Genomic DNA, 25,313 nt, shown 5'->3' on the forward strand with positions numbered 1-25,313 from the left:
CAATACTCAAAAGAGGAATTCTGTTTTCCTGTAGTCCACACACTGGGTATGACAGTGGCACTATAGCACACTGCATTTTATATGCATGCTCTGATCCAGTTGCAAAAGACCTGCCTGCTCGTATTCAAGAGAGGAAAAACTATTAAGGATGCTAACTCTGGAGTTCCTTGGGTTTTGCTCCTGAAGTTTTGTTTTTAAGTTGTGTTACAGCTGTGCTTTGGTGCTTCTGTACTTTGCTGCCCATTGTATTTCTACAGTGAATTTTAGAGTAAAATGCACCGAAGGACAAAGCGTGTCTGTTCTCATCACAGAATAGGAACACAAATTGAAAGATGAGTATTTCACAACACAGAAAATCAGAATTCAGTATCTCAGCATGCCAAACGTTACTGCTTTGGTTACACAACATTGTGTAGTATTTCCCTTGTGAACTGCTATGAGATCGGTTAATACATACAAACACATTTTTCAAACAGAGAGATTACACCAGGTATTAAAGAGGTCAGTAGAGAAAGGATGAACTTCATCACATTAAGCTGGAAACCTCAGCTGTGAAAGGTCTCTGCCATTCAGCAGTGCCTTTCTCTTAGTCACAGCTATGCCTTGGCAGTACTTGAATTTCAAGCTATTTAGGAGACTAGAACTACATGTGCAAGCACACTGTTGCTGTATCAGTGACACAGCATTCCTCCTAAATACCGCGATATTAATGGCTGTTTGTAAAACTATGAATTGGATATATTCATAACAGGAATACTGGTTTATTCTGTTTTGAAATGAATTCAAGCATTATTATTCAGGCTGTCAGGCAAGATGGAACTAAAATCAGAATCTCATCACTTTTGTTTGTCCTTTGTAATAACCAACACATTGTTCTGTGTAGAAACACAGATGTTCTGTCTTGCCAAGTGCTGTCTAATGCTGTTGTAATCGGGCAGAGCCACCAGATAATGCCAGCAAACTCAATTGAAGGAAACATGGGCCAAAGGCACTGTTGGCACAAGGGGACAAAGCTTTGGTGATGTCAGTGAAGCTCAGGCTACAGCATGACTAACCACTACAACTCAGCAAAACCATCAGTTGTCTTTGTGCTGAGATTGCAGCGAAGTCTCCTGGCATGTAAGTCCGGTCACCATGGGGTGACGCGTAGCTGGACTGTCTGGAAACACCAGGTGACCCCACATTGTTACTCCAGACACTCAGCATGCCTCAGAGTCATGCTTACTATTTCAGGCAACAAATATTTTAATGAATTATTCTTCCATAAAATACAATCGCTACATCTACATATAGTAAAATAGAAAATTAAAGCTGGTCAACTCCCGCCTTGCATCTGGTGAATTCATTTATTGTTTTTAAAAAGGATGAGACATGCTCCATTAACAGAATATTAGTATTTTGCATTAGGTTTGCAAATAGAGAAATAAAGTACAAAGGCTCACACATTTTTAATAACGTGTCTCCAAAATTTGGGATAAAATCATATTTCAGTGATATTACTTCAGATGATTACTATAATGAACAGTGTCCCTGCAGTACTTCATCTAGATATAAAACAACAGTGGGAGGAGGAATTGGTCTTACAGATGTGACCTGACTTCAGCAGATACTAAGACCAGTTATTTACACCAGCACACCCTCCACTGGCTTGCTAGCCTGTAGCATGCATCTGGAAACATACAAGATAAAAAAGTCGTAATAATTCATATAAACTCCTTTTCTTACTCACAGTTTTGTCTATGGCATCTCTCTTCTGTAATTATGTAATGGAAGCTAAGAATAATTATGTTTAGATTTTTTTTTATAAAGTGAGGGCAAGCATGGACTCTATCTGATAACCTAGTTTGGATCAAGAAATTGAATTCCTCTTGTACAGGCTGGACAGGGCTCTGAGCAACCTGATCAAGCTATGGTTGTCCTTGTTCATTGCAGAGGAGTTGGAATAGGTGGCCTTTGAAGGCCCCTCCCACTCTAAGGATTCTGTGATTCTATGTGCAGTGTCTATGAATGCTCTCCACCCACTGATATCTGCTGAATTTAAGCTCATGTCTGTCATACAGCGATTTCATTATGAAAGCATATTTATCAAAAAAAAAAATAAGTGCCCATGCTACATTCTTCTGTTTCTCTTTTGCAATGTTATTCTTCGTACTGCAGCAGTGGTTTTGTTCTGTACCATTCACAAGCATAGTTTTAAAGAGTTTCTTGTTGATTTCTAGCATTTCTTACAAAATAGTGTTCACAGAAATTAACAGACCAGCGTGCAAACTAGGAAAACTCAAGCATCGTGAAATCGTCATTCATGCACAAATACATTTTATCCATAAAATAATAATAAAAAAGAAAGGAAGAATGTTTTGTTCTATCTGTAAACAACTTTCACAACATATGCACCACCCAGTTTAAGTGTGAGCTCTTGAGACTATGATCTTGAGGATCTTCTCACCCATTCATGGAAGATCATGCCTGCCCACCATTAAAATAAGAAAGACTTATAGAATCCAATCCACCAAGATTGGAAAAGACCTCTGAGATCATCTAGTCCAACCATTCACCTACCACCCCACTAAAACACTAGCCCTGGAAAAACACAGGGAAAGGGCATTCTTCCAGTTTATCCAGTATACGCCATCTAAGTAATTCAATCATAATACCCTTTGGATAAAAGACACATGCAGAGAAGCATGCTATTTCAGTTTCAAAAAAGAGAGGCTGAAAAACACCCAACTGAGGAGCAAGGGTCCCACGCTGTGCTCATGGTCTGGGGCTGGCCTTTACACTCAGGAGCTGCACAGCATCCTGGGCTGGGGCGTGATCGCGATTTTGATCGCTACACAAACAGCTTCACACAGGGTATACTGTTATATATTCACGAAGCTGCTGCAGCTGGATTAGCTCCAGACACCACCCGGTCTGCAGCTCCCCGAGAGAGCCCCGCAGCCTGATACGGTGAGTCCTGGGGCTGGGGAAGCCAGCCCTGCTCCCATTGACAGAAATTGAATATTCCCTATTCACTGCAATTAGATAAATAAAATCCTAAGTTTCATTGCAACCACTGGCACTCCTGTCACTCGATGACACCACACCCCCAAATACGCTCCTTGTGTACACAGCAAGAGTTTTAAAAGAAAACAACCAAGGGACTCCAAAATAAAATCTTGCTGAGTTACCTGAAAACCTGGTTGTGTATGGAGCAGAGCTGGCACAGCTGTTGTTAAAATGACTGCTTGTTTTCTGTAACAGCACCCCACTGTTTCCTTCAAACAAAAGATTTTCATTTTCTTATCTCTATTCTAACAAACGCCTTTTGTACTGATAAATCACACACCTTCATTATCATTCAGTCCTTGGCTAAAAAAATATAAAGTAGATTGCTTGAAGTAGCTCGGGTTCTGTGGGCACACCAAGAACAGAGCTCAAACTTAGCACGGAGCCACCTGCTGACAACCAAGTATATTTCTCTCAAATCCTTAAAGTCAAAACGAGGTGGTGTTCATAACACATACTGATAACAAGAAAATAAAGAATAAAAAATAGAAAAGTCAATCTTAGCAAACATAAGTATTTTATTCCTACATATGCTGATTTTAGACTAGCTTCTTTTTCCTAGAAAACAGCAGTTCATAGTAAGTTTTCTACAGCTCTTTATCAAGAAGAGGGAGAAAAGCTAAAAAGCAGACCATTAATATCAAGTGCAACTGCACTGCAATCCTGTTGTACCCTAAAATACATGTAAAACACCATAGATAGCGCATGCAATATTAGAAAAATTGTTGGCATTTACCAACACTTTCAAATTTTCATTTCAGTGTCAGCCAAATCTGCACTCACCCTCCTTCTGTCTGGCAGTGAAATGAGCTGCCAAATCCAGATTAAAAAGCGCAGGATGCAACACAACCAACCTCCAACCACCGTCTGCATCAGAACCACCTGGTGAGCTGGGGTAGCTTACTCTGAAAGACGAGTTCTGTCTGGGGCTTTAAATAAACCACTTTGCAGGCTGGTTATTTGGCCTGCTCTGCCTCATGTACCTGTGAACATCTCAGATGCTTTCACCCATGATACCAAATAACCTGTGCATGCTCTGGTGTCAGGTGGCAAGTACACATGAAGACTAACGGCCATGAAAAAGCAGGATCTTTTCAGCAAATCCTCATGACCGGTGTTTGTTTATTTCAATTTAGAGCTGCATGAAGAAATAAGCAAGGGTGTACACATGAAGCCCTCAGATACCTGTTTATTTCCTTCTCAGAGCTGTAAAGAAGCAGCCTAACAAAACCTGATGCAGCTATTTGCTCCCTTTCTGGCCTTGTTTTCCACAAATCCTCCAAGGTTGCCTGTGTGACTGGCAGGCTGCTACTGCCCGGGGCTGCACCTGAGCCATCCTGCTCCTCCTTGGAGCTCAGGGCACGTGCAGTCCAGCTTGCTCCTTGCCCTAACTTTAGCTCTGACCTGGCCACGCCCCAAAAGCCTTACTTAGAAGTTAACTCAGCCAAACTGTCTTGCCAACAGAGGGCAGTCCTACGTTTAGATGGATTTCTGTCGTGGCTGGCTATGCCGCTTTTCAGTGTACCGGCACTCAGACGCCCACTTTGTAGATGCCCCGCCCTGCACAATTTCGGTTGTGCCAAAAATCACCCAGCAGCTCAGCTGCCCAGGGCCGCATCCAACCTGGCCTTGAGCACCTGTGGGGATGGGGCGTCCACAGCTTCTCTGGGCAGCTGTGCCAGTGCCCCACTGCCCTCCGAGTGGAGAATTTCCTCCTAGTCTAATCTAAACCTACCCTCTTTTAGATTAGAGCCATTATCCTCTGTTATATGCTCCCCACTAAAGTCTCTCCATCCATTCATACAGCCCTCTTTAAGTACAGGAAGGCTGCTACAAAGTATGCTTGCAGCCTTTTCTTCTCCATGCTGAACAAGCTGTCTGGATGAGAACGTGCAAGATATGGTTTAGTGCTTGTGGTAGCAGAAGTAATGAGAAGACGGTTGGACTACATGATCTTACAGGTCGTTTCCAACCTTGTGATTCTATGATTCTACGATTCTAAGCCCATCTCCCTTGGCCTCTCTTCACAGCTCTTTGATTATCTTTGAGGCCCTCCCCCATACTTGCTCTAACATGTCTTTCTTGTGCTGGGGACTCTGGAACTGAATACAGTACTCTAGTACTCATGCCCAAATCCATCTTCATCATCTACCTCTTCGAAGGGAGGTGGGATACATATCACAGACAGATCCCACACCCCTACGCTTTCCCTAACTATTCTGTTTCATTGGCATAAAACTCATAGAGTTAAAAAAGGATGACCTTTTACCTTGGATACACTTAAGAAGTATATTGGGCGTATAAAAGTACAGCTTGTTCTCACCCCGGTGCTCCCCAAATGTGACTATATCAGCATTTCTTTCTTCTTTCTTAAAACAAAAACAAAAATCCTAAAACATTTTAAAATGATGAGTAGGCCCAACTTTAGCTGAGAAAGTTGTTGAGGCAGAGGCCTTGGCTGAGTGCCCATCAAAATCAATAGGAGTCTTTCCATTTACTTAATGGGCTTTAGGCTGAGCCTTGAGTGAAGGCGGGGGTGGGAAGGAGGGATCTTTGCTGATTACACACTAACAAAGAAGTATTTGAAATAATCCACTGCCATCTGTTTTTGATTTGCTAACCCCCTCAGTTGGGCCTGAGCAGAAAATCTATAAGGTGGATAGAGAATTAGTTATCACCAGAATGGTCCATCTCCATTTCTCACCTTCCCTGAGAACTACAGTCATTGTCCACGTGAAATATTTCCTTAAGTAGATACAATGCACCACCAAAAAACAAGAGATTATGATGGGTGTTAAGTATGTATACATATATGTACTGCAATTTACATACAGAAGCATATTTCTTCAGTTGCTAAGAGCTGCTTTAAGATCTCTATATATTCATAGGAATAGTAACATTACCTGGGTTTGGGAGTGGAAAAGAGTAATATTTATGTCTCTTCTAGTAACACATTAGTAATGTTTTCATGTGACTGTTTGACTCTCTTTATTATCTTAAAGTCTAGCCCCAGCTATATGGACATCAAGCTGATGATTCTGTGATTCTATGACAGGAATCCAGTATCACCACATGCACTTTATACATGGCTATGACTATGTGGGGGACAAAACAGAGGGACACCATAGAGACAAGAAAATTATGAGGACCAGACTATTGGATCCATTCTAATAAGAGGACAAATCCTCTCTTTAGAGCAATCATCTACAAGTAAGAGCATGGAATTTTATTAACAATTTGAAAAATCAGAGTTGTAGAGGGAAGAAGGGCACATAGCTGACTGCTGTTTTTTAGGGGACATGAAGTCTCCTTCGATGGGAAGGAGATACAACCAGTGAATCCAGTAGCTCAAAGCCAGAGGGATACAAAGTACTTGAGCCATTTACTCTCACTGAAAGCATACAATTGTTTACCAGGCTCCTTATCTAACAAAATGACTGGAAACATAACTTCTCTGGCAACACTCCACCAGGCAATGACATCAAACAGAAAAAGGAAAGCTCTTTCAATTTCCTCCAGAGACAGCTGCTTTAACTGCAGATTTACAGTATACCCTCTACCAATTGCCCAAGAGAGGGAGATTTTTGTTTATTTTTTTATTTTCATCAAAGAGCTATCCTTTGTCTAGGGTGAAATATCTCGTTCTAAATGAACGTCACAAGTCAGTCCCTGGCCCAAGGTGATCCAACTGATTCCAATGAATTGCATTGAGTTTGGTTACACAAAAAATGGGCACACTCACAACTGAGGCCCAAAGGTATCCTCCAAAAGCATCCAGAAGATTTTACTGATTCCCATTCCAAAGAAATCACTTTATAATTTCAGATTTGCAGAAGGCCCAGACAATATTTCCTCAGTATGATCAATTTTATGGACAAAATTAATATTTATGATAACTTAACATGAGTTCAGTGGCATTTCAGAACATATTGATTTGTATGCTCAGTATAGAAGTCCAAAGGCAACAAATGATGACAAAGTATGTAACTGATGACTCATGTGGAAGGAGCTGATGAGATCTCTGTTGCGTGAAAATGGCTACAATGCCTTTTATTGAACCTCACGAAAGCCATGAGAATGACTGACAACCAGATTTGCATCTGCTCTTTGGCTCCTAAGTTACTCTGTAATAAGGTACAAGAACAGACTCATTCTTAGTCATTCATCACAGGATCAAATGTGGATAAGACAGTGAATACTCCAGCTCTGGGTATGTCTCAGAGCTCTCTTATCATGTCTGCAGTGGGAGTAATAGGTCCTTAGTATCTGCCAATAAGAGAATGGCTCAAGCGTGACTATGAGATAAGGCTGACCCATATTCTCCTCAACACATTCCATGCACTTCATTTCAGAAATTAAGCAAAACTTGGCTGCTAAGCCATCAGAAAAACAAGGCCAGAGACTGGCTAGCAATGCTCACCTTCTCTAGCCTCACTCTAAGTGAAGGGTGTAGTGACTTCATGGTATGAAGTATCAGTTCCTAGCACAGAAGGAGCATCACCAGTATAGTAACATACAAATGGAGCAAAACCCAAGGTAATTATGTTTGTCAGGTTGTTACTCAATGGTTAGAATCAAAATCAGCAAAGCCAAAGCTGAGGAGGTGGATGGGTTGGGAGAGAGCTGCTCAGACAGTGCTCGGTGTGTGAGGTAGTAACACAAATCTGAGGTTGTGATATGGGGGAAGACAATGGCATTGGAGAAGTGACCAAGAGCAGTAGGTTACTGTGTAATGAACCTACAACCTGAGCGTACATCCCTTAAAAATCATTGATCAGACTTGGAAGTTAACAAACCACAGGCTGAAAAACATTGGTTTGAAAGCAGTGGGACCCTTAGGAAGATCACCCATTAAGCTGTCTGGCTACTACTGCCTTGATCTTAACATTTCTTTTTACAAAAAGAGAAGTCAAAAATATACATATTTTTAATTAAACTTTTAAAACATGTACTATAAGATGTAAAATACAGACATTCCTTTCCCAATAAGATATTTTAAAATATCCTTTTTTAAAATTAATTGGTGCAGCTACCAGGAAACCTTGAGCTCACAGTTGAGTTTGGAGGATTAATAGCTCTGAAGTGTTTCCTGGAGTCTTGAACTTCTTCAAGGTCTGCCATAAAAATCATAACACAGCTGTACACCATGGGACATTTCCATGCTTGATCGCCTCTCGTTTTGTAAAGTAAAATGTAAAGCTTATGAAATGAAAAGTCACGTTTCTGTCTGAATGAGGTTCACTTTTCTTCCTAGAGGGAGTATCACTAAACTGTAGAGATGTTAGAAACAGAAGCATTTCTATTAGCTATTCAGTCTTATTTAGAGCTTATATCTTCTGGAAGTTGCAACTTTTGAAATGTAAAATAAAGCATTTCAGAATATCCTTGCAATCCAACAATAAATAAATATTAATAGTCAGTACATTATCTCCAGTAATAAATCTCACGGGCAAAATTTTTGCTTTTTGTTAGCAGTGTCATCATACAGCTCCCCATGAGTCAGCTTTCAGCCAAATGCTGCCCACAGATATCTGCAATTCGTTCACATCCACAGCACTGCCAAGGGGGCAGTCAGGGCAAAGCCCCACCTTCCAATCTTAACACCCTATCTATCAAACACCCACATATAAGCATGTGTTTGACAAACGTCACACCTCTGAAATATTCTTGGTAGGGTCTTTTTCCCCACGTACAGTGCATGTGCCCATCCATCAACACCATCTTGATGCTATTGTTAAAATTATCGACAAATTCAAAGAAAAAACAAAGCAAAATACCCACCCAAGAAATCTCACAACAAAGGGCTTTTTTTTCTGGGCCACATGGTTCAGTGAAGCAAAGGGTTAGGCTGTTGTTCAAAAGAGGCTTTCAGAATCAGAATCTTTGCAGACCACAGAACCGTTTCCAGGCAATTACACAGGATTTTATTTGGTGCAAAAAAAATAATAATAATAATCCTCCATCTTTTTCTGCATAGTGTTGCAGAGCAGCAAGATGACCGTCAGGAGGAGCCTCATTCTCTCCTGTACAGCTAATAAAAACCCCATGACTCCTGCGGATGTGTTGGGCATTACGCGTTAAGGCTTTATCAACAGAGATTTGAAAACTACAGAAAATGGTAAAAAGTAACATCATGAGAGCATCTACTGCACAGTCTTATCTCAAAGCATACTGAGAATGAGCAATGTCTTTATCATATAACCCTGTCTATATCATGCATGTGGCCTGGCAGAAATAAACCAAAGCCAGAGGCAACACAGGCAGGAATCCACTGAATAGTAAGAGCAGTTTAGAAATTAATACAGATATTTTGTGTGCAAAGTGGAGAATAGAATGCTGGGTCTGCATGAAAGCAATAAGAAAGAATTGAGTTTACTTAAGGAGAGTCTCAGGAGTGCTTCTTGCAGAAATCAGACCAAAGGATTGCTTAGCAAAAACAGGAAAGGGCAGAAAGGCTGCACAAAAGGTCGGCTTTTGCAAATGTAAGCTGACCCTTGTAATCTGCTATCCTTGTTCCTAATGCTGCTGTAAACACAGTTTACTTCCTGCACTCCCCTCTCAGACTAAGGTTGGTCGGATACAGAAACTTCTTATTCTGCCTTGATCTCACTCACATAATTTATCAGAGCCTTGAGGAAATAGAAGAAATGTCCAAATTGATCCTTGGGTTCCTGATTTGTCCCTTGTGTCACCTGAATGCTGCCCAAAGCAATGCTTGTGTGTGACCGACTGCACACTTTCAGCAGGAAACTGATCCTCACACCTATCAGTCCCCCAGTCAAAATGTTTCCTAATGTATAGTTTTATTCTCCATTCCTACGGGTTAATCAGCAATACACATGATGCTTTGCTGCACTCTCTGACATGACCAAAGCCTGTGATTCACCTCTCCACCCACTCCTCCTATTTCCCGAGCTACACAGCCCACACACCACGTTTTCTGGATCTGCAATCTGCTTTACTCTGTGTCTGTTGTGATTTGTCAGCAATTTTCCTGAAAACCTGCTCTGATATTACATGTTCTCTGATATTACATGCCCAGAGAGGTGGTGGATGCTCCAAACCTGGAGACACACAAGGTTAGGCTGGAGGGGCTCTGAGCAACCTGACAGAGCTGTAGGTGTCCCTGTTCACTGCAGGGCAGTTGAACTAGATGGCCTTTTAGGTTCCCTTCCAACTCTAAGCATTCTATGATTCCATGAACTTGCTGTTGGTAAAACATGGCACATTCAGACTTTTTTTCATAACGATACGATTACTGTGAGAAGTGGGTCAAGCAAACTTGTTCAACTTGAACCAGGGCGCACAAATGAGATGTATGGCGTCAGCTGCTGCACCCAGCCAAGGGGCAGCTGGGCAGAAATGCAGTCAGTGGGATCGATCAGCACAATTATTTACTGAACTCCACCTCCAGTGTTCACTCCCTTCATACCATCTGTGTACTTTGTCCCCTGCATGATTAATGTTTACAGTGAAGGCTAGAGCACAACCTTGCTGAGTATTTTGGTCTCCTTACCTCAGCTTATGATTAGTTGGTTTTCTCTCCCACTGAAACAGCGGGACGATTCTGTCTTGGCTTTCCTTACAGTTAATGTTCCTATACTGAATGTTATCTCACCAAGTCTGTTTTTAACAATATTTCATTCTTTTTATGTACCTGAGCCAAAGCTCCTGCTACCGTTTGTTACTCTTCCTTAGCAAGACTGGTTTATTCTTTCTACTTGATTCCTCATTAAGTTTCAGTTCACTATTTGACCAGCTTAACCTCTTTCATTTCTTCTCCATCATCTTTTCCTCCATCATAATATATTGATCCCACCAATAATGTTTCCTTAAGAAAATGACAGTTCAGGCTTATCCCACATGGTCTTGTTCCACAGTCCTGAGAGACTTCTTATGTCTGTTTTGTTGAAGGGCATTGCTCTGTACTGCTGTTCCCCTATCATTTCACGATCTCAGTTGTACTGCCACATTCTCAGTGTAGTTCTTTTCACTAGCCAGAAATAAATCCAAAAGATTTCTTTTAGATAAGGTAATTATTTCCTCCATTTTCTGTACCACAGTCACGTCCAACATACTGCAGTTTAAAAACACAACTGTGTTTCTTTGTAAAACTCCTGTGCTTAATTAAAAAAGTAAATAACATCCAGCCCTCTGGAAGCACTGGTAACAATGCAGTAGAAGCCCTCTTTATAGCCCACCAGAAACCATAGCATCGCATACTGAGATTTTTCTCCAACGAAGCAAATCAAATCACGGAATCAGAACCTGCCCCACTGGAGGTACTCCATATGGAGTAAATCCTTCCACTGCCTATCTAGGAGAGACAGTCAGGACAATCTACAGTACCTGCTGTAGTTGTTTATAGACAACACTCATCAGAAACATTTTCGCTATATAATTAGCATTGCACATGCTTTGGATCTTATCTGTATGATGATGTCCTTGCTGGTGCTCCAAGATACCTCAGTGCTGAGGAGCCCAGCTCCCATGACAATGATTTTTCCCATTTGATAGTTTTATTGCTGCTTGTTTAGGGGTACTGGAAGAAAAACAAACAAACAAACAAACAAACAAAACAACACCTCATAAATGCCCCACTCTGCACAAAAAATTTTGGTTGTGCCAAGGATCACCAGCTCAGCTGTCCAGGGCCTCATCCCACCTGGCCTTGAGCACCTCCAGGGATGGGGCACCACAGCTTTTCTGGGCGGCTGTGCCAATGCTTCACTGCCCTCTGAGTAGAGAATTTCCTCCTAGTATCTAATCTGAGCAACATGTATTAGAGCACAGGAAAAGAAGGGGTTAACATGGAGAAGGATACCCTCACACCTGTAAGCCCTAAGTGGCCTGAATAGGAAGAAATAAAAGCCTGAGCTCAGTTTATAGTGGGAAGGCTGTTGGTCTGAGCTTTGTTACTGGGGCAGGGGGAAGTTTACTCCTTCTGAGTTGGAAAGACAAGCTTCAAAAAAAAAAACAACTAAAACAAGCAAAGCGGATTATTTGCCTTAGGTTAACAGGTTTGTTTTAGAGCTGATAAGGGTTCCAATGCTGAGGTTTGAGGATATCCAGCTAGGTCTGGCTGAGTGCTGAAAGAAGACCAGAAAGCGAGGAAATATGGTGAGTGGTTCTTCTGTGTTGCACAGGCTGGGCCAGAGAGCGATCCTGGCCACTGGGTGAGCCAGCTGTAACCTAGGACCTGGAGACCTCTGGGTTGTCACCTCTGATGGGCAGTAACAGGGAGCTGCTAGCCCTGCATCAGTGCATCGCGCAGCGCCAGCCCTGGGGCTCCCATGCTGTTTTATCTGTGTGGTTTTGAGCTGAGGAATACTTTATGTTGGCCCAGAGGCCAATGTTAAAAGGAAATACTGCACTTGAACCTGCTCTGTAACCACAAGTTGCTGCTCCTTGGCCCCAGGAAGGCTAAACGCCTCCTCTGAAGCCACTACACACATTAATCCAAGCTGTAAGCTTATTCCCAGGCTCTAAAATCAGAAGCTGAAGTAGTTTAATCTGTTGATTTGCTCTAATGCTTAAAGGCTTCAAATGAGATTGGCTCCTGCTGTTGCTCTATTAGCTGCCAATCAGTTGTACACGAAACAAGAAATCGCTCCCAATCTTTTTTTAAGTAAGCCTTAACAAAAAACACCTTCCATCTCCGGCACTTTGCCTCGCACCTACCGGTACGCCGGACCAACGCCACGGCTACCAAACCAGCGGGACTCAGCGCGGCCCGTGCCTCCGTTCCTGCCGGGGCCGCCCCTGGGCCGGGCGGAGGGGCGGAGCAGCTCCGCTCCCGCTTAAGTGTGGCGGCGGGCGCTGCCTCGCGGCACGGCCGGGTTGGGCCATGGAGGTGGCGCGGGACTGCGTGGGCTCGGTGCTGAGGTGAGTGAGCGTGTGCGACCGGGGCCGCGTCCCTGCCGGCCCGGGGATGGGAGTCGGTGCCGGGCTCGTGGTTCCGTGCACGTGTGTTTATAGCTCGTACCGGCTGACAGCACGGCGGTGGTGCCGTGTCTGTGTTCGCATTTCAGGTGTGCTGCGTGGGGGGAGGTCCGGCGGTGTGCCTCACGAGCGCCCTGGGAATAGACCCTCTTCTGGGATCTTAGGTTTTAGCAGAGGAACCGACTGTGATCTGACAGGAGTCAAAGTCTCCTCTCTGATTTCTAGCTTTTTTTTTTTTTTCTTGGCTTTGTTTTGTTGTCACCGTCATTTGTCTGTGAACTCTAACCTACAAATCATACTGTGCCTTATTCTGAAGCCCTGCATATTGTGCAACGTTCCCGAAGACCATTGCACCATGTTCTTAGACAAACATATGAGATATATTGCAAGTAGAGATAACAAGTGAAATTAGTGTCCAGGGCTCAGGGCAGGCTTTAATCCCTGGCTTTGCCTCCAAGAAAAAAAAAAAAAAAAAAAGCAAATTAATCTGTCTCATCAGCCCTGGTGCTGTGCTGAGTGCTTGGGGCAGCATCTGCAGGTCCCTCTTGAGCTAGGGCCAGCTGGATAATGCTGGAGCACATGGGTGAAATCAGCCTCAAAGAGCTACCCAAGTCCTGGATTGTTGTGAGGTGGCAATCTGGAGCTAAAAATAAGTCCTGGTTTACAAGCCTTTTCTTTTTTTTTTTTTTTCCCTCTGGTAGAATTAGACAGCAGTGTGAGGTCATGTGTGGTTCTTTAGCCCAGAGGAAGGCTCTTCAGAGCTACAAGCATGGCATGTATTTGGCTCTGCTGGTGCCTGAGATGAACCCTTGCTCCCGAAAGATCTCAAGTCCTCAAGTTGTGTCCCCAGTGCTATTGCTTCTGCATCAGGATATGTGGTTTGACTTCTTTCCTTATGCTTTGTCTTCTACGAATAATAACAAGGCTTAAGTAATGAAAGAGAACAGGACTGATATTCACAAAAAAACCACAACTTGGTGCTATTGCTATATATATTACTCAAGTGACTATTTACGCAAGAGTTTTCATATGTGTGGAGAGGGGATGGGCTGTGCTAGCTCTAAAAGTGCTGTCTCTTGAATCTTGAGTATTGCACTTCCAGCATGTACGTGCCCAGCGATGCGGAGGTAGATGGATGCACTTCATACTCAAGGAGTAGATTGGAGTGATTCAGGTTGGGAACTGCTTGCAGCCTGACAGGGTGATTGGGGAACTGCTCATGGAGTTAAGTGTAGAGATTAACACACGCCCTGTACTAGCACATTTTTCTTCTATGGAGAGGTAGTTAATGCCGTCATCAATGCTATGTTGTCATCTTGTCCTCCTTCAGGAAGGAAACACTTAGCTTTTTAATCTGGTTTCTACAACCTTTACTGAGTGTTCACGCGTACCCGCTCTGTTATGCCATGTATATATTTGGTGAAAGCCAGAGGAGACAGAGCTCAGACAGTACTACCTAGAAGCTATTAGGTTCAGCTCGAAATAACACTTGAACATCACCCTCCTTTAAAAATAAATGAGAGCTCCAGTAATGCTTATTAGTTTTTTAGGAAAAGAAACACCTTAGTGTGCACGTCACTGAAATGTGGGAATGAAACTCACCAGCCCAAAAGATAGGTAACAGCAAAATCCAGAAAAGTAATATCCCAAAGACTTGTGAAACAATGGTTCAGAATGAGAGCAGGAAAAAGTTAATGAGTGAAGCTCTCACTAGCTAGTCACCAAAGTGACTTTCTGTGTATCCTGAAAGTCTGTCTAAAGACCACGTAAGAGATGTGGAAAAGGCATGACTGCTGGAAATCAGTCTTCCAGGTGGTGGTTTTTGGCATTCCGTTTCAGTTCTTTAAGCCTCTCAGCACTGGAGCAGGCTCCCAGTTTCTTTGATCTTCATTGCCTTTGACTTCCTTTGATATGTTAGGGCGTGAATAAGCCTTATTATGATATTTTCAAAGCTAAATGAAGTTCTCTGGGTATTTATAAACACTTTTGCAATTTGCAAATCAAGCGTAGCTATCAGAAAGTTCCACTTGAATTCCAGCTCTGTGTTTTGAATATGGCTAATATGTTCAGTCTTCATAAAGGAAACTCATCTTAATGCACAGTCAAAATTAGTCTTGTGTACCCTCCGAGTGTTTGTCTTGAAGGTAAGTAGAGTGATGTCTATGGCTGAATTCAGTAAGAGCCGCTGCCTTTCTAATTCACTATTGTGTTAAAACCTCTTGACCTCGCTGCAACCTTGACATCAGCTGAACTGAGCAGCAACTTGGCCCACATCTGCTTGAGATGGTTTTCATTGGAGAAGGGTTTTCTAATGTCACTGGCAAGAGAGGATTCAGAGACAGCTTCCTATAGGGCTATGTAGTATTTGCTTTTGAGAGCAAGCTCTGCAAGTGTGCCGTGACCTCTGAATTACTTGTTTAATGTGCTTATGTACTGAACTCAACAGTCGTCCTTCTCACAGTACTTGACGTATTCTTATAACTACCCTGAATTTTTATTTATCTTAGATCTTTGGTATCTGTGGGAGCAGCAACAAAACAGACCCTGTTCCCTCCCCTCATGCCTGCAGGGAGACCTTTCCGTGTATCAAATGCCTCCAGAAGCAGCCGGAAAGGAATTGTTGCAAGCAGCCTGCAAGAACTCATCAGCAAGGTACAGCAAACATTCCCACTTGGCTGAAATTTATACTGAAGTACAGTATCCCAGGAAGGCAACCCACAAAATTGTGTTCTTCTGAATGTCACTAGAGGGGAAGTTCAGGAGAATGCAGCAGATAAGCAGTCTAAGTATTAAAGGGTGGGGAAAAAATCCTGTTGATGGAACTGCCATTTGAATTCTGTCATCTGCTGTTTTTTGCAGACTTTGGAAGCCTTCCTTATAGCTGCTGGCACGATTACTCTGGTTTTGGAAGAAGATGGCACAGTTGTGGACACAGAAGAGTTCTTTCAGTCCCTGGATGATAACACACACTTCATGGTTCTAGAGAAAGGACAGAAATGGACACAAGTAAGTGCTCCCTGTCTCCCTCCTACTTGAACAGAAGTGTATGGGAAGAGGTCAATTGCTCTAAAGTTCTTGGGAATAGGAGAGAAGAGGAAGAAAACTTTCCCTAAAGAAGGGAAAGTACCAATTCCCTGTTAGTCACTCCATTCATTGTCTCTTGCTTGGACATAAATTGTTGACAAGGATCTGCCATGAACTGACATGTTACAACTGGGGAAAAAAAAAGGTGAAAGCTCTTATTTTTACGGAGCTCCAGGAATAACAGTTCTTGAGATGTCCTGTAACACAAGAAATAAGGACTTCCATTGCCTTAAGCTAAAAATACTGTCTTTTAAGTTAATTTTAGACAGGAAAATGCCCAAATTAAGCAGTATAAGACAAGTTTTGCCTTGTTTGCAATAGTAACTTAGTGAAGATTAGAAAAATGCCTGAATTTAATCTTGCAAATAGCTAAATGTTGTCATCAGAACCTAACATTGGTCTTTATACTTTGACATATTTTAAGAACTATTAAAATTGCCTAGCTTTGGTTTTCTAATAGTGTGCACTCTATCCAGTTCAGTGAAGGAGTGTAGTTTACCTGTACATTAATAAGATGATCAAACTCCTTAGTGTCTTCAGTGAAATAGTTGTTACTAGAAAGCTAGTGTCAAAATTTCTTCTACCAGGTGCAAAGCTAAGTCAGTTATAGGCAGGCCTGCTGTTTGTTTGTACGTGCATAGCTCAATCGTGTGGCCCCACTGTTTGGGCTTTTGCAGTGTGGGCAGGTTGTGTGGGCAGCTTCCCTAAGGTGTCTCACTGAATTATCAACCTGCACATTTGGTCTTGAGCACCAAGGGTCCAAAAAAGGGATTGTAACCAGGATGTGACTCCACCTTGCTCTTTTGCCTTATGTCCTGCTTGGCGTGGCAGCAGGACAAGTGTAAGTGCTGCCTCTCTTCAGGTGTCATTTGGAGGGTAGCACCAACTCTGTCATGCTTTATCCAGATGTTGTTTGCTAATGGGAGATGAACATAATGCTATCAACTGTGTGTACAAAACTTTTGTTGATGGGGTTCCAGTTGTTGGAGTTGGGAGCTCAGAGGCTATCAAAAGTAAATCAGGCATAAAATTGCTGGCTAATGATATACCATAGTGTTTAACTTGGACTAACTTATCGTGGTGCTATTTGAGCGCTGGGGTGACAAGTATAAAAAGCTCCAGTCTTGCACAACCTTATTGCTTCATATGGCAATCATAAGGCAGATTGGCAGCTGCTAGGATACGAACCTTGAATCAAATGTGCTGAGCAGAGTAACCCATGTATCCACTAGATGTCTCTATAAATATGGGTCTTGCTAACTTTTTCTTATTGAAGCAAATGGCCCAATCTTGAAAAAGGACTGCAAGAAGGTCAATTTCAAGTTGAAAATGACTTTTCATACTCCTTTTTCCTCATAAATTCAGTATTAAAACCTAGGCCTAATCTATGGTGATCCCCTCTTACTGTCATTCTTTAGCAAGAAGGAAAAGTGTTATGAGCCAGGATTTGAAATGAGAACTTGACAGTTTTTGCAAGAAGCAAAGTTTTTACTTTACCTGAGAAACATGTACTCTATGTAGCATCTCCAAGGTTGCTGATCAGTACTGTGTTTTGTCCTAAATGAAAGGATCTAACATCCTGTTAATTTAGTGTCCTGATTGTTTAGACTGCAAAGACTGCAGTGAGTGAGCTGCCTCCAAAGAACTGCACCATTAACAACTGTCTTTCTATAGTTCCTTGGTGTATGGTATGATCTGTCTCCTTCTTCATATTAGACCAGAAATGGAATTGTCCCTGCAAGACAAAAGAAGAAAATGGGAGTAGCTAACATCACATTTGATCTCTACAAGCTGAACCCTAAGGATTTTATTGGCTGCTTAAATGTGAAGGCAACCTTCTATGAGATCTACTCAGTGTCATATGACATCAAGTGTATGGGAGCGAAAAGTATATTGCGGTAAGTATGCTTCCATCACTGATCAGGCATAGGCATTAATGTAACATCTGTTTGCTTATCAGCTCTATGAAGCCAGTATATTTATAGACTTTGTATTTTTTTTATTAATTCTTACATCCAACCAGTCTTCCTTCAATAGCTGTCCTGTATAGCTATGCTCTTTTCCTTAGAGGATTTCCCCAGATTCCTTTGGCTTGTTTAAGGAATACAGTGTGCTGAAGAAAGCTCACTGGTGGGGAACATCAGTGAGATTAAATAAGGGAGGAATTGGAGATCTGCTGGCAGAGGTCTTAAATCTGGCTGCCAAATTCACCTCTAAGAAGCCTAGCAAGGACCACTGACTTCTACAGGACCGAGCTGTAGTGAATTGTAGGTTTGGTAAAACAGGCTGTTTGGAAACACCATCTCATGCAAGTGCAGAATGACAGCACCTTGTCCTGCCTACTGCTTTCAACTGTGAAAGTCAGTGCCATGTCAAAACCAGCTGCCCAAATGAAGAAAACTTCTTGAGTTTAGACTCCTTCACAGAGATACTGTACTTTGATTTTTGACAGCTGTTAAAGCAGCAGCCCTTAATTTCCCTACCTGACTCATTCCAATCTGATTGAGATGCAAGACTGTAATTACTGCATTCTCTTACTCGAGGACCAGATCTACTCTGTACAGAGGAGATTACATACCTGTAAGCAAAGTTTTTACTTGACCTAAACAACGTATCTTTACTATGAAGTCTTCAAATAGTCTCTAGACTCATTGATGCAGATATTAAGCACTGTATTGCTGATCCCGTTCCATGCCTCAGACCTCTGTCACTCTGCCTAGGCAATCCTTGCTTCGTTCAGGCTATAGTCCTGTGTAACTGTAGATGAGACTACAGCAGTGACTGTGCAGCTGTACACTACACTCATGTACAGTACTGTCTTACTGGTCTCTTTAAAGCAAACACCTACCTTCAAACAGCTGCACTCCTGCAGTTCCTGTGTTTGTCAGCCTCTTGAGCCAGAACAGACTCCTGATTTCTGGCTGTTATGGAGATGAGTGTCAGCACTAGAACTTGCACTGTCAAAGAGAATTTTAAGTGACAGTTCTGCCTTGCTTCCAACACAGTGCAGCTGGTGAGAAAGAAACAGTGCTGGCAAACAGCTGAAATAGCTTTGAAATTCTTCTAGAACACTGTTATGTTACAAAGAGTGGAAGGGGAAGTGCCAGTGTGACAGTGGGAAAACAGTCTGCTAGCAAAGAGCAGGGGGAGGAAAGAACCTGGGGTGCTCTCAAATACTACAGTGAGGCTGTCTCTCTCAACTTGCCATTTAAATGGGGGACGCGTGGCGTTCAATTCTCAGTGTATTCTCTGCTAATGAGTTCTAAATTGCTAACTCTGTGCTCCCTCTGAGCCACCTGTGGAGCGTGAGGAGAAACAACTTTAAAATACTGCAGTTATTCATTGGTGGGAGAGGCTCAAAACCTGCCAGATCCGTTTAGTCCATTTCCCTTAAGAGTTTCTCCTGTCTTGTCCAACTAAAGGATCAAATGTCCAGTTCAACAAATAACTTCCTCCATGGCTTAAGTGACAACTGGTCTCAAGTACAAGTGACACGCTGCAGCTGCTCAAAGCTTGGCACCAGGTGCAGCTTTCTTTGTGACTGTGTGGCCCTTTGACATGCACTGTCTTGTGAAGGGAAGGACATATCAATGTGGCATATCTGTGGGAAGCATAGGAAAGGGTATGCTGTGCTTTAAAGGATTCCTAGACTCTGTGTACCCAGAGTAATCAACAGTTTTGAAGCATTAGATTTGGACTGTAAACCTTTTAGCACACTGAGGGGAGAAAAAAAACCAAACCCTGAATTTATAAGATAACTTTTATGTTCTCTGCTAGAGCCCAAAGGAGAAGTAAACTGCAATTGTGAACCCCCTTGCTTGTTTGCATAGGAATTCAGAAAATCTTCCACCCTAGATCCCCTAGAAGGGGAATCTAGGAGACACTAGTCTCATTTTAGCACCTTCAGAAACTGATCCCCTTCCAATTTTGATGTAGTTCTGATTTTTGTATACCATTTCCCCAGTGCTTCAGCCTCACATGTTTGAGGGCCTACTTTCAAGGCTTAAATATCTTTCTCAGCACTGTCCCCATTGTTTCGTGGAGACTGGAAGGTAAAAACAGATACAACAAAATTGAATAAATGAACACTCAGATATGATTATCTCCATTCCTTAGATATCCTGTGTGGATCCATAGTCTGTATTGTAAACTTCTGATACTTGCCTGGTCTCAATTTTTGGATCTGTACAGATTCCACCTTGTGATACATCTGAGTGCTGATTCTTCATGTGTTAAAACTGACACAGCTGTGAATAGAATTCTTAATATTTGCAGTTTGGACAGCGTAAACTTGGCTGGCTTCACTTGTTTTGCTGTTGGGCACTCAGTGTAATGCAATTGCTCAGCTTCAGTGCTAATAAAGTCTGATCTGTAGCTTTGGGGTGCACGCAGTGTTCTTACTTCCTGGCCTGAAGGTAAGCATTCATACATGCTGCAGGAATGCTGCTGGGCTTTCAGGCATAGTTAAATCTTCTGTGGTGCTCTGATAGTTTGAGTGATGGTTTTCCAGACGGCCTAACAGGATGACAGACTGATTTGTTAAATGTGTTTTCTGGTTCTGCCCAAGTCTACAACACATCAATAATTTTCTGTCAGTCAATGCCCATGGAATGTATGGACTTCTCAGAAACGAAGAGGAATAAGAGAATTCTTAAATGTGTCTAATTCATCCTTAAGGTGCGGGGGATGGGAGAGCTTTGGACTGTGTTTCCCTGTTGACTTTTTAATTAACAAATGGCTTTTCTTGTAGGAAGGTGCTTCAGATGATATCCCACATGGCACAAATAACTGGACAGTTTCTCCTCTATACTGGAACATACATGTTGCATTTGATGGGTGAATATGATGAAGATGCCACTTGTACAAGAGCACAGCACAAGTAGAGACTACAGCAGCACTTCTGATATTGGATCCTTTTGTTTAAGGATGGTCTCTTGCCCAAATTTGAATGTAATGATGTTTTAGTAGGGAGATATCCACTAAGGTGAACTAACATTTTTTTTCCCCGTTTGGGAATGCTTATAGGCCTTAGTTGTAAAATAAGTGTTTGGTGTTCATGGGCTCTTAACACAGCAAAAGGATGGGTGCCTAATGACTGGGCAAAGAAAGAAGAGGGGGGCAGATTTTTACCCCAGCAACTTGGTGGAAAATAAGATTGTTTGGAAACATGTGCTTTGTGGATCGTTTCCTTGTGCTGATCAAAACATGGTTTGTTTTCTTTGTGGCTGTCTACTTGCCTTTTGAACAGACAGGGCTGTCCTTTTTTTTTTGTTTTGTTTTATCCTTAACACTGCTGGTGTTAGTGTCCAGCTGGCACTGGGTGCATAAAGCTGAAGTGTACTTATTTTCTTTTTCAAGTAATGGGAATATACAATACAACTGGTTCAGTGACAATACTGTCATGAAGTCTCATTCAACAAAGCACAATTACTATGCAGAAGCTTAAAATTTAGCCTTATTTCCCTTAAAACAAGTAAACGTTCTGTATAACTACTTGTGTTGTTCTTCAAGTCTATAGGAAGTTCTGGCTAATATAGTTTATACCAGTTGAAAAGCATTTTTTTTTTTTTTTTTACTATGTGTGATGTTCCACTCTGCCCTAATGCATTGAGTAACTTGTCATAGATCCATCCATATGGCTTACAGAAAACCTTCTGAAGATTCCTTTGGGGGTTAAACCTCCAATTCTGTAATTTTTGCTCTTCAGCTATGCATATAGATAACACTACATTCCAAGCTGCACTTGAAATGTTGGATTTTGATGCCCCTGCGTTTGAGGGGAACAGCAGGACCTTACCTACTGTGTAACATATACTCAAAACTGGGTATTTGCAGTCTTAGTCTCTAATACAAACTATATAAAAGGAAAAAGTTTTTAACCTTCGGATATAATTGTCCAAAAAGCTTTATACAGTTTAGTGAACAGACTGGTTTTTGGAAAGGATCTCCTTGACTGTGAAGGCAAATGGGAAAACAAGTAGTGGTAGGCAGTTGTGACAAAATACAGACACTTGTTGAAGGGGGAATGTTCAATTCCTGTTGTTCATAGTTGTGGCTTCTGAGGTTTTTATTTGCGTTCTTATGATGAATTTTAATAAGTTACATTATTAAGACTGAAAGCCATTAAGGAGATAACATGCAGGTAAATATCCTGATTGCAAGTGCCACTCAGGAAGAGAAACTGTGGTGACAGGGAAGAAAAAAAGTAGGAGTGGAAGGACCAACACAGGCTCCAGGGTGCTTGCCTTGCTTCTGCAGAGACAAAAGTCCTTTAACCACATACATCAACTGCACTGATTAGTTGGAGGAAAACCTGATGTGCTGAAAGAAGAACAGATGGATTGAGATGACCAAGCATCATGTTTGGTGGGATCCATTTTATCTGTAAGCTGGATCTCTTTACTTCAAAAGTTACTAGTACGTGGGAGTATTGCTCACATTTATCTGCCAGGTTCACTTTCATATGCTTTTTTTTGCCTGCCTTTTATGGATCTGATTTTTAGCCAGCTGGAGCTGCTTCCTTCAAATCAGTGTTGTGTGAAAAGCAGCCTAAAATCGATCTTAAGGACTAACAGACATAAGTCTGCTAAGTCTCTACCTGTCTCTTCAGTAATGGTTTACAAATGAGTAGACAGCTAAGGAAGAAACTTTGTGGCTTTTTTTTCCCCTGATTTGTTGTTTCCCATACGCTTCTGAATATTTGCTGGAGGAAAGAGGGGTGGTGAGGCATGCAGCTCCAGGCAAGAGGTGGACTGGTTTATTTTACTCATCTTTTCCCATGGAAGAGTGTCTGCACCTTGCAACACTGTTAGGTTTCCTTCAGGAGAAAACAGACTACTCAGCAGGTGATGAGAGAGAGATTATGTTAAAATGAAGACTTTATCTACATTGTTCTTTCCCCCACTCCTACCATGATTGTTACTGTGGTAAATGTTGGAATTTTTCTACCCCCTATCAAGAAACTGCGCTTAGCTGATGTAGTGCAGGGACTCTTTCAGCTTTGAAGGACCATTTATTGCATTTAAACGAGCCCACCTCAAACATTACATTACATGTAGAAAACTTTCTAGGAATATATACATAGCTAATGGTGGAAGCATCAATGTAGGAAAAAAGCAAACAATATACTTGCATAGTTCAATATTGCATTCATCTGCTTCTTAAACTTTCTACAATTTGAAGGCTTTTGTAAGTCTGAACCATGTCGATCTCAAATTCTGTCCTCCTAAAGCCAGAGGCAGTTATCACAAAGCTAACACTCCATAGTTTCCAATGGTGTTACTGTAGGACTAAAAGGCTAACTCAACGTGAATTTGCAATGTTTTTAAGCAGCTGTTTCTCTGGCAGGCTAACACTTAATGCTTGAGTTGCTGAAGGTCATGTGAGCTGCAATCTCCACTGTGGTTCAAATGCAAACAGCTGAAGAAAGTAGCTTGACTGATATTTTCTCAGGGTGGGAGAAGTGTCTTGGAAAGTTTGGAGTTTGTGGAATTACTCCATTGTTTCTGAATCTGGATTTTGCCACACATTTAGTATTTAGAAGATATTTGCTGCTGTACCAACTATTCTCCAGAGATAAGGTTTTGGCTTCTGGTCAAACCTAGAGGAGTTTGTTTTCCTGAGTTGGAGCCAGTTTGAGGGTTGTTGGGTTTTTGTTTTTTTTCTTTTTAAACAGCTTGCTTAAGATGTGTAGCTTTTACTTGAGCTGTATGTGGTACACAGCAGGGAACAACACTTATCCAACTTTCAGAAAGCTACAAAAAATAAAAGCACAGACTCTTCTTTGCCAGTGTGAAGAAGTGAAACTAGCTTTTCTACTTGGTGTTTTTATTTATTATTTTTTTTCTTTCCCAGAGCCCTGTTAATCTGCACTTGTTACTGTTGCAGGCAAAGCTGGTAACACTAAAATTTCAAAAGCATGAAACATGTTTTTTCCCTCCTTGCTTGCCCTGACCCTCTTTCCCTGTTGCTTTGCATCACTTACTAACAATGCACCAAGTCGTACTCTGTAGTTACCAAAAAAGGAATTTTCACTGAAGTACTGGATCTTGTTGACTCAGGCACTGCTCATGCTCTGCAGGCAAAACAAAGCTGCTCTTTTCATGACTAGGATGAAGGATCTAATAGCTTTTCTGTGTGTGTATAACTTACTACTTAATTTCCTTCCTTTCACAAACTCACAGAGTAGTTGCTTTCTTGCACTTTCCTATTCTTTCAAGAGAAACAGGAGTACAGATTCTTCTGCCTGGGGGAGGGGATAAGGCAGGGTCTAAATTCCTTAGAGCATTAGGAATATGCTGTAGGAAATACCCCAAACCCTTATCTGTAGGAAAGGGAGGGGTTAAAGAAAGGAAAACAGGACTTTGGGCTGGAAGCTTTTTCAGCACAGTAGGGAGGTAGGCATTAACTATTTAGGAAATGTTCATAATTCTAAATGTGAACATATGATTGTTTGTAATGGACTAGGATTATAACTCTGAATCATTTCAGCATACTTCTTAGAGAGGTAGAACTTGAACTAAAGGCACAAACTTCTTTAATTAAAGTTTAAAGTCAAAGCACAAAGGAGTTTGAACTTAATGCTTCATTACTGGAGGTATTAACATAATTAACAGTGTACTTCAGTTATAGTAATAATCCTTGTGGGGTTTAACATTTATCGCTATTATCGCTACTTTCTATACTTTGCCATAAAATATTTATGAACGTGAGAATTGATGTTTTGCTAAAGGAAAAGATAATATTTTACCATTTCAAAACTAGAACACGGTAGTTTAACTTGCTATGGAAACTGAGATGGGTGAGAATGATGTGAGTGATGGCAATATTTTCTGATACGTGGTGCCAATTTTGAGGAAATGCGTAAGTGTCCATGAATAAAGTTAAATTGTGGCTTTGGATGTTGTCTCTATTGATTTCCAGAATAATTTGTTCCAGAAATGATCATGATTGTTAATGGATCCATGGTCTGCTGCAGAATATTCCCAAATGCTGGACGCAGTAGTGAAGTAACTGGATGCTGTTATGTGGCTCTGAACTTCTCTACTGCTGACTCACTTTCTGGCCTCAGAGAAACCATGCAGAATGTTTCCTTTCACACAAAAGGAATGCCCTCCTCCGTCTTTTACCAAAGTTGCAGAAGATTGCCCACTATACAGTACGGGAGAGGGAGGGGATTAGGAAACAGCTGGTAGGAGTTGCCACTAAATAAAACGCTCACGGAAATGACCTAAGGAAAG

At 41.7% G+C, this 25,313-nt stretch overlaps 1 protein-coding gene across 2 annotated transcripts; it reads left to right on the forward strand.

Moving 5' to 3' along the window:
• Positions 1-11,959: 11,959 nt before the first annotated feature.
• On the forward strand, positions 11,960-24,972 carry CIDEA (cell death inducing DFFA like effector a). Of its 2 annotated transcripts, none has more exons than XM_048939160.1 (5): positions 11,960-12,168; positions 15,498-15,642; positions 15,850-15,996; positions 17,791-17,972; positions 20,825-24,972. In XM_048939160.1, the coding sequence occupies exons 2-5, from the start codon at positions 15,550-15,552 to the stop codon at positions 20,955-20,957; spliced, it is 555 nt and encodes a 184-aa protein (XP_048795117.1). In that variant the 5' UTR covers positions 11,960-12,168; positions 15,498-15,549; the 3' UTR covers positions 20,958-24,972. The 2 variants fall into 2 exon arrangements, with proteins under 2 accessions (XP_048795117.1, XP_048795116.1); XM_048939159.1 differs by lacking the exon at positions 11,960-12,168 and adding an exon at positions 12,806-12,933.
• Positions 24,973-25,313: the final 341 nt, after the last annotated feature.

Source organism: Lagopus muta, chromosome 3, assembly GCF_023343835.1.
Source record: "Lagopus muta isolate bLagMut1 chromosome 3, bLagMut1 primary, whole genome shotgun sequence".
Classification (NCBI taxonomy): Eukaryota; Metazoa; Chordata; class Aves; order Galliformes; family Phasianidae; genus Lagopus; species Lagopus muta.